At 48.8% G+C, this 10,157-nt stretch overlaps 1 protein-coding gene across 1 annotated transcript in view; it reads left to right on the forward strand.

The window, feature by feature from the left end:
- The first annotated feature begins 6,239 nt into the window (after window positions 1-6,239).
- CCDC61 (coiled-coil domain containing 61) overlaps window positions 6,240-10,157 on the forward strand; it is a 14,977-nt gene continuing 11,059 nt past the window's right edge. Inside the window, exons 1-3 of the mRNA XM_006901278.1 lie at window positions 6,240-6,387; window positions 6,620-6,702; window positions 8,804-8,961. Of these exons, the coding sequence (XP_006901340.1) occupies window positions 6,240-6,387; window positions 6,620-6,702; window positions 8,804-8,961 (389 nt within the window). The remainder of the gene's footprint in view (window positions 6,388-6,619; window positions 6,703-8,803; window positions 8,962-10,157) is intronic.

A 10,157-nucleotide genomic window follows, 5' to 3' on the forward strand; every position in this document is an offset into this window, starting at 1 on the left:
TCTGAAAAAGGGGGTTCCCTGTCCTTTCTCACCTCTCTACTCCTGCGATGGGCCTGCTCGCTTTCTGAGTGTTTCTCTACTTAATAAAACTCTCCTGTCTGTCTTAATAAACATTCCTGAATTGACTATTTTTTTAAAAAAGAGTTCCTGGGTGGTGTAAATAACCTTGGAAGTAAAGCGTTTTTATGTATTGGGCTCAGCAGTTTGAATCCACCCACCGCTCTGCGGAGGAGTTAGGAGGCAGTCTCTGGTTAAGACTTACAGCCTCGGGAGCCCGATGGAGGGACTGACCCGCAGGCACTGACCGGGTGGGCTGCCACTGGTCTGAGTCCGCCCAGGGATGCCAAGGGAGAAAAAGGTGTAGTGATCAGCTTTTGAAACATCAGCCATTAAAAAAAAAAAAAAGAAAAAAAGAAACATCAGCCATTAATTTCACAATAAAAAGTTAAGGAAAAGGCTACAACAACAATAAAAAAAAGGGAAAGGCAGCCCTTGACAACCCTCTGCGGGCAGTTTTGCTCTGACACAGGTGAGGTTGTGGGATCCCCCTGGCGTGGGTGGGGGTGGTTCTTACCAAGCAGAGAGCGGATGCAGGGGGAGAGGTGATGGAGTTCTGGGTGGGCAATGCGAGGGCCTGAGCAGTCTTGGTGGCACAGTGATTGAAGCACCAGCCTCCAACTTGAACCTAGCATCTGCTCTGTGAAACATATGGCAGTCAGTTTCCAGGAGATTTATAACCTTGGGAGCCCTATGGAGTCCCTCAACTCTGTCCTGTCGGGTGGCTGTGAGCCTTAATCTGCTCCAAGGCAGTGGGCTCGGTTGGGGTTTAGGGCGGTCTGTCTTGATACTCCAGATGGGGTATGAACTGTGGAGTTCTGCATTGTGGGGTATGTTTAGAAGACTCTATGTTCTAGGGGGACAGTGTGGGTCTATTCTAGTATGTACAGTGATAAGAGAGAGAGGGAGGGGGTTCTTTCAAACTCAGATTCGTGCACATAGAGGGGGGATAAGCTCAGAGGTGCTCCGTGAGGTGTGGAGGGAGAGGAAGGGCAAAGGGGGGCACGCTGCATTGGGGAGTCTGGCGAGAGCATGGCTGGGCTGGATTAGGTCGGGGGTGGGACTGCCAAGGGTGAGAAAGAGCCTTGGGGTGGGGCTGCCAAGGACAATTATTTACTGACGTCTGATGTGGGAGATGTGGATGTGTCTTTGGTGGTGGTGGTGGTGGTGGGGGTGTCGGTTCAGGGGCTGCGAAATCTGAAAAATAGCCCAAGAAACGAAACGCAATTATGCAGGAGGGAGGTTCGGTGATATGACACTGAAAATGGGAATTTGACAATCTGCGCGTGTATTCTGGGTCCTTGAAATGCAGCGGCTGGAGAAGTGGGGTCAGGTGTCGGGGGAGGGGGCCCGAGGAGGCATTGGGGGTCCGCACCAGGCTGAAGTGGTGACATCACCCTGGGGGCGGGGCTTCAGGGCTGCGCTGGGAGGGGGCGGGTCCTGAGGGTGAGTGGAGGGGAGGAGCTAGGAGGACCCTCGGGATTAAACCAGCGACCAGGTTGGGCTGCTGGTTACGGAGCGAGGACGGAGGATGCAGGTAGAGGGATGCGGCTGGCGGAAGGGGCTGTGCAGAGCACGGAGAAACCCAGAAATCTGTGGGGTACTGGGGGAGGGTTTGATCAGGGAGGGCTCACTGCAGGGAAGAGAGGTAGAGAATGAGAATGTGTGTGCGGGAGTTTTTACAGAATTTGACAGGTGTGCAGGGGTGGGGGAGCAGAATCCAGGTGAGATATGGGAGGTGGGGTAGAACTTTAAATGAATTATAGGGGCAGAAACCAGTGGCATAAGGTGGGAGGCAGCATCCAGGTAGAATATGATCCCCCGTGAACACGAGGGACTGGTGTTAGGAGAGCAGGGTGGAAAGAAGGGACTTGGAGGGTTTTGGGAGTGGGGAGGAAGGCCCAGGCGTGGGGGGAGGGCTGAGCAGGGGAGGAGAGTGGTTCTGCAGAGGCGAGGAGAGAAGGGCCCAGAACCCCCGTGCAGTTTGAAGAATGGGTGATGGAGACCCTAGGTCAGGGAGGGAGGGAGGGACGGGTTGAACTAGCTGAGGTGTGGGAGTTCTCCCGTCAGTAATTGTTCTGCGCTTTTCTGACCCACACAGGAGAAAGGGCCAGTGGGGAGGGGAGCGGGCGAAGTTAGTGGAGGTGAGGGAGGGGTCTGAGGGGTGAATATCTGTAGAAAGGCCTTGCGATCTTGGGTGAGGCTGCATTTTGCGGGGGGGAGGGAAGCGGGGGAGGGGTGTGAGACCAGGTTGCTGGTGTGGAGCTGTGGCTAAAGGGGGAGGGCGGGGCGGCGAGGCGGGCTCTCTTCCCCTTCGCTCTCCTCCTGCGGACTTGGGTACCACGAGTGATGCTGCGCGCTCCACTCCGCAGGTAATCTGGGCGCCTCTGACGCCTTGGTAACCGGGATGGCACGGCCATTGATTGGCTGGCGGCGTCTGAGGGGCGGGGTCCTGAGCGAGGCTTTGGCTTCGGGTGGGGCGGGGCCAAAACCGCATTGGGAGACCCCTCCCCAGTAAAGTTAAGAGCTCTGGTCTAGAGACACTTCTGAGGAAGAGGTGGTCGGTGTATGGGCCTGGGAGGGATGCTAAATGTGCCTTAGATTACCTGTAAAATGCGAGCCTTCCGTTTAGAAGTGCTGATGGCGCTGCAGGATATACGGTGCATATGCAACCACAAGGTCAGTGGGTCGAACTCACCAGCTAATCTGCGGGAGACCAGTGCTGCTTCCATAAAGATTTACAGCCTAGAAGAGCTCTGGTGGCCTAGTGGCAAGAAGCTGCACTGCAATCCCAGAGGTGCACGGTTCGAATCCACCAGATGCTCTGCCGGGGAAGGAGGGACAATCTCGTCCTGTACCAGTCAGATCTGATTTGACGGTACACACACACACACACACACACACACACACACACACACACAAAGATAATATTAAAAAAAAGAAAAAAGAAAAAAGATTTACAGCCTGAGAAACTCCAAGAGGACCCTTCTCTGCCCTCAGGGCAGCTATGAGTTGGAACCAGCTCCAAGGGCAATAAGTTTGGTTGGTTTTTTTTAAAAAAAGTATTTTTCTGTGTGTACCGTCAAATCGGATCTGACTGGTACAGAAGGAGATTGTCCCTCCTTCTGCAGTAGAGCGTCTGGTGGATTTGAACCACGCACCTCTGGGATTGCAGTGCAGCTTCCTGCCACTAGGCCACCAGAGCTCCCTTAAGTTTGGTTTTGTAATTCACATAGCTGGAGAATTTAAGAATTCCTTAGATTCTCGAAGACTCAAGAGACCAATAAGGTTAAATATTACGGATCTGGAGTTTCAAGGCTCATTTCCCTCTCCTTTAAAATAGTGCACTCCCCAGGTTAGACTCTAAGAAGGACTTCCAGGCAAAGGTATGACTAGAGGAGGTGACGGTAGGTTTCCATGATCGGCAGCCCTGAGTGACTGTTTGGAGCAGGTGTGGGACCTTCCTTTTTCCTCACTGAGACTCAGTTTCTCTTTCTGAATAATGGGGAGAAGATGAGCCTACCTGACCTCTCTGGTCTCTCCTTCAAGCTCAAACAACAACAACAACAACAACGTAATAATTACAAGGATGGCGTGTTTGCTCTATGTAGTAGGCTTTCGTGTGCTTGCTGTATGTGTCCATTGACAAAGAACTTCACTGAGGGGAACCCATTAAATCCTTACAGTAGCCCCTGGGGGTGGGTACTGTTATCCTCTTGTGGCATGAACATCACTTGACCCCTCTTACCGCTCAGGGCTCATTGATGAACCCTCTCTCCCTTACTCATGCTCTCCTGGCCACCTCAGCGTCTGTGCTGTTCTTTTTAGAACAAACCAGGAACAGTCCACCTTTGAGCTGCTGCATGGCTGTTCCCTCCGCCTGCACATGCTTCTCCCAGATAGTCTCACATCTCCCTCCCTTCCTCCTGGTTTCTGCTTAGATGTCCCTCCCCAGCATCCTGCCCTGGCCATTTGAGATACAAGAGTGACCTCTCCTCTAAGACCCCTTCTTGGCCTTGGGGAGCTCTGGTGGCCTAGTGGTAAGGAGCTGCAACTACAATCCCAGAGGCACACTGTTTGAATCCACCAGATGCTCTGCCGGGAAAAGGAGGGACAGTCTCCTTCTGTACCAGTCAGATCTGATTTGACGGTACACTCACACAAAAATAAAAAAAAAAAGACTCCTTCTTGGAACCGACCTCCACTTTATATAGTTGCTGGGCTCTCTGCCCACAAAAGACAGAGGCATCATCTGGATTCTAGTTGCATCTCCAGCTCCCAGACACTTTTCACATAAGGAATCTGGCCCACAGAGAGGTCGGTATCTTGTTCATGTCCACACAGCAGAACCTGGACTTGAACCCACAGAGTTTGGAGTTCTTATTTTGAACCAACTGAACCCCATCCACCACTGCTGAGTCTCTTCTGACTCCTATGGGACAGAGCAGAATTGCCTCAGATGGTTTCCTAAGCTGTAGATCTTTATAGAAACAAACAGCCATGCTTTTTTCTCAGAGCGATCAGTGGATTTGAACTACTGACCTTGCAGTTATTTGCTGAGTGCACTTGGGTTTCTTGAGTTGTATGTGACTTGATGGCACCGAACAACAAAGGCTCCTTTCGTTCGGAAACCCCCCCTGCAGTTGGGAGACTGACCGTCTCTTCTAGTTGCTCGTAGAGCTAACAATGACTTATCAGTAACAGAACAAGCGAACACTAGCTAAGAGAATGCTCTTTTGCTTGTAACAGGTGAATTAATACAGACACAAACTTAAACTCACTTCTGTTGGGTCGGTTCCAAGTCATAGTGACTTTCAGCCAGGCTTCCTAGCTTGCAGATCATAAAGGGAGGTTAGACTGCGTATTTTTCATCTGCGCAGCCACTGTGGCCTTCATGTCATCCAAGACACCCAGCCCTTTTGTTAGCAGGGTGACCTGCTATGGATTATATCCCAGAACTCCTTTGTTGTTGTTGTTATGTCGATATGTCAATAGAGTTGCCTGTGACTCATAGTGACCCTGTCTACCATAGCTCTGAACTCTGCACTATCCTGAGCCAGTCTCACTGTCTCGAACTCACATACTCCCATTATCCTAGTCACTGTATCAATCCATCTCATCTGGGGTCTTCCTCTCCTGAGCTGTCCCTCCACCCTTTCCAAGCATGATTTCCTTCTGTAGGGACTGATCCCTTCTGGCCACGTGCCCAAAGTATGTCAGACAGAGCTTCAAAATCCTTGCCTTTTGAGGGGGTAGGGAGAAAAATGTGCAACCATGAATGAATGAAAATCTAACTTTTCTGTAAACTTTTGTTGAAATCACAATAAAAAGAAAAAAAAAACTAGCATAGGACAAAAGAGGAGAGGTATGTTCTTTACAGCACACATTTACTCTTCTTTTTTATTTGCTCCAATAAAACTCCTATGAAAAAAAAAAATCTTTTCCTCCAAAGAGCAACTTGGTTTCATCCTCTCTAGGATAAACCTGATTGTTCTCTTAGCAGTCCCTGGTGTATTCACTACTCTTCTCCAGCACCACAACTGAAAGGCATTAATTCTTCTTCTGTCATTCTTACTCATTGTCCAGCTCTCTGTTGCACAGTAAGTAATTGTGAAGACCATGGCCTGAATCAGGCATACTTTAGTCTCCAGACTGATATCATTGCTCTTCAGCACTTTGGAGAGGTTTCTGACAGCAGTCATCCTCAGAGCAATTTGTCTTTTGAATTCTTGACTACTGGTGCCAAGAGTGTTGATTGTGGAGCTGAGCAAGCTGAAATTGTTAACACCCTCAGTCTCTTCTCCATCTATTTATGGTGCTGCCAGTTGGCCCAGAATCTTTGCCTTCTTGATGTTGAGCTTCAATCCATACTGAATACTGAAGTCCTTGACCTTCTGCAGCATACGCTTCAGGTCCTCCATTATTAATTAAATTTAAATGCATCATGGGTAATATATCACATCCCTCAATCTGTTTCCATAAAGGTTGCAACCAAAAAAACCCCTAGTATTATTATTATACCCATTTTCCAGATGAGAAAACCGAGGCACAGATGGATGAAATTATTTCCTTACAGTGTCATGGATGGTGCATGCTGGAGCCAGAATATAAATCCTGAGGGCCTGGGTTCACAGCCGCTCTAAGGTCTCTCTGCCTTGTTCTTTTGTCCAGCGACCTTGGTCATGGACCAGCCAGCTGGCTTGCAGGTGGACTACATCTTCCGGGGTGTGGAGCACGCCGTTCGGGTGATGGTTTCCGGGCAGGTCCTGGAGCTGGAGGTGGAAGACCGAATGACCGCCGACCAGTGGCGGGGAGAGTTCGACGCCAATTGTGAGTGTGCCTGCCTGGTGCAGCTCCCCTCCCCTCTGCAAATAAGAGACCAACCAGCTGCCCCACCCCAGTGGCCTCTGCTACCTGTCCGGCTTTCTCAGGTGGGGTGGGGATGTTGGATTCCTTCCCCAGGCTGGGGGCATGGGGTCAGGGGGATTTAGAGAGCTGGATTGTGATGCTTTGGGACTGAGCAAGTGGACAGACCACAGGAGGAACTTTCTCCCCTACCCAGTCATCGAAGATTTGACGCACAAGACAGGGAACTTCAAACAGTTCAACATCTTTTGTAACATGCTGGAGTCGGCCCTCACTCAGGTAGGGGTGCGGTACGGGCTTAGGGTTAGAGGGTTGTGGCGCTGGGGCCTGAGATTGGGGTTCGAGGTGGGGTTCTGCGGCTTGGGTTCCCTGGGGGCAGGTACCGTCTGATTATGTGTGCGTGCTCTTCCATCCCAGGGCCGTGGCTGGCTGTTTCTTTACTTCTTTTCCAAATGCAAATGGCTTTATTATTTTATTCAGCGCCTAGGGAGAGTGAACCCGCTGCTGGCCTCTGAGTTGATTCTGAGTCTTAGAGACGCACTAGGACAGAATAGAACTGTCACACAGACCTTCCAACCTGGAACCTTTACAGATGTATGGTTCTCATCTTTCCCCCACGGAGTAGTCGGTGGATTTGAACCACTGACCTTTTGGGAGCGTAACTACTGCACCCGCAGGGCTCCTGAAATGTAATGACAAAAGTAAAAATTATTCCACTGTTGTTAGTACAGTCATTTTGGTAAAAATCATTCTAGATGTCTCTCTAGTCATTTGTCAATGTGCGTGTGTGTGTGTGTGTGTGTGTGTGTGTGTGTAGATTTATAATTACGTCAGGAAAGTCTGGTGGTGTAGCCCATAGGGCGTTCCACTGCTAACCCCAAAGCTGCACTTCTCTGACAGTTCGAATCCACCAGCAGCTATCAGGGAGAAAGATGAGCTATCTCTTCCTGTGAAATACATAGCCTTGGAAAGCAGTGGAGGGTCAGCTAGGAGTTGGTTTTGACTTGATAACAGAGAGAGAGATACAGATAATTACATCTATTTAGTTATATATAAGGAGTTCTGATGGTATAACAGTTGGTGGTTTGAAATAAGAAGAAAATATTTGTCTAATATTATTATGGAAATATTTTTTTAAATTTCTTTTTTACTTTTTTCTTTTTAATAATATAAATAAAATGAAAAGAAAAAAAGATGTAGTAAATTATTCTAGATTTCTTATATTAACTTCCCCAAGTTATACCTCTAACTTGCAAGGTTGTGTGGGAATTTGGAGGCTGGCCAGTGGTAAATGTGTCCAGAGACAACACTAGACCAGTACTATGATCCCAAGATACTTTCTGGCTTGCTATCCACACTTTTGTGTGGATAGCAAGATCTGAATGCATATTATGGAAATAATTTTGACCTCATGGATTCTGTGAAAGGGGTCCAAGTTCTCACTAGCTCCCATGGTTATATTTAGTTTCTTATCAAACATCAAGAAAACAAAGATTCTCACCACTGATTGGCAGCATCATGATAGATGGTGAAGAGTTTGAGATTGTTAACAGTTTTAGTTTCCTTGGCTCCACAATCAACACTCTTGGTACCAGCAGCCAGGAAATTAAAAGATGAATTGCACTGGGAAAGTCTGCTGTCAGAGAGCTCTACGAAGTACTGAAGAGCAACGATGTCAGTTTGGAGACTAAGGTGCATTTGATACAGGCCATGGTCTTTGCAATTACTTGCTATGTGTCAGAAAGCTGGACAATGACTAGGGATGATAGAGAATTGATACCTTTGAGCTGTGGTGCTGGAGAAGAGTGTTGATTATAGCATGGACTGCTAGGAGAACAAACAAGTTCGTGCTGGAGAGGGTTAAACCAGGCTGCTCCTTGGAGGCAAGGAATCTGAAGCTTCATCTGACATACTTTGGACATGTTACAAGGAGGGACAGTAGAAACTTCATCTGACATACTTTGGACATGTTGCAAAGAGGGACCAGTACTTGGAGAGGGATGTCATGCTTGGGAGGGTGGAGGGACAGCGCAGGAGAGGAAGATGGGTTGATTCAGTCACTGGGGTAATGGAGGTAGGTGTGTCAGAGACAATAGGATTGACACAGGATCGAGCAGGGTTTAGGGCTATTGTCCATAGGGTCATTATGAGTCGCAGGTGACTTGACAGCACGTAACAATAACAATATTAGTTTCTTCCTCTGATGAAGCCCCGGTACCAGGTCCTGGAATAGGGTCATTTTGATCACTGCCCAGCCCGGGTGTGGGAGAGCGCAGCCCTCCCAGGGCTGGGATGGGGTGTCATCCGGGCATGTGCGCTGTGTCCTCGTGTGTGTCCATGTTGGGGGCCTGTGGCAGTGCCGCTCCTCCTTTCCTGACAGAGCAGTGAGTCAGTCACCCTCGACTTACTGACCTACACCGACCTGGAGTCCCTGCGAAACCGCAAGATGGGAGGCCGCCCTGGCCCCTTGGCTCCGAGGTCGGCCCAGCTCAACTCCAAGCGCTACCTGATCCTCATCTACTCCGTGGAGTTTGACAGGTGGGGACAAGGGCTTGCCACCCGGGCCAGGCTGGTAGGCTGGGTGGCAAAGGATAAATTAGTCCTCAGGACCCCCTGGTGCCCAGGGCAGGGTGGGGATGACGTTAGCTCAGCATTATCTTGGGTGCTGGGGTTTTGAGCATTTAGTAATTGACTACAAGTAGCCAATTACCGGTGCTTTAAATAAATAATGTTTCTCTTTTTCATATAGTAAGATGTCTAGGATAGACGGCTGCGGCCCCGTAATGCCATTGATATAGGCCCTTTATTTTTTTCTCTCCAGGCAAGCATGACTTTTATTTGAAACAAGAAAACACCCTCCCAACACAGGCTCTTTTTATCTCCCTCTGGCGTCCTTTGTTCACTCATTGCCATTGCCATTGCGTTAGGACCCTCTATTGAGTTTTCAGAAGCTGTAAATCCAACAGGAGGCTTAATTTTGCATGTTCATGGACACAAAATAGCTGCTGTGGCTCCAGCCATTGCATCTCTGTCAAAGCAGGAAAGGGGGCAGGTGCTGTGCACACTAGTTACATCTGTTCTTTTAATCAGGAAAACAAAGGTTTCCTCCACAGCTCTCCCTCCCATCCCCAGCAGATTTTCTGTGATACTTGATTGGTCAGAAGCGGGCACATGGCTTTCCCTAGGGGTGAAAGATGATGGAAAGATGAATATTTGTCTTTCTAGCCTTCATAGTGGGATGCAGCAAGGGAGACGGGAGCTGGGGATGCCTTTTGGGTAATGAGGGAATAGTCTCTGCCACATTTGCTAATACTCCAACCCCAAACCAAACCCATGGCTGTCCAGTCGAATCTGACTTGAAGCAATCCTTCACTGGGTGTCTCAGATGCTATATTGTTAGCACCTGGTGGATTTGAACCTTCCACCTCTTGGTGAGCAGCCAGTGCTCCTTACATTTGCTAATTGCTCCTGAATTTTCTGGTGGGAAATACTTCTTTGTGATTAGAATCTGGTGGGAGAGTTAATCAGTTTGTTTCTCCACAACCTCACCAACATTTGATGCTTGCTGTTCTGTTAAATTTTGCTATTCTTACTGGGGTGAGATGATATCTCATAGTTGTTTTGATTTGCATCTCTCTTAGAACTAGGAATTTTGAACATTTCTTCATGTGTGTGTTGGCCATCTGAATGTCTTCTTTGGTGAAGTGTCTGTTGACATCCTGTGCCCATTTTTC

This window comes from Elephantulus edwardii, unplaced genomic scaffold (assembly GCF_000299155.1).
Source record: "Elephantulus edwardii isolate Elephantulus edwardi_28Jun2011 unplaced genomic scaffold, EleEdw1.0 scaffold00315, whole genome shotgun sequence".
Lineage (NCBI taxonomy): Eukaryota > Metazoa > Chordata > Mammalia > Macroscelidea > Macroscelididae > Elephantulus > Elephantulus edwardii.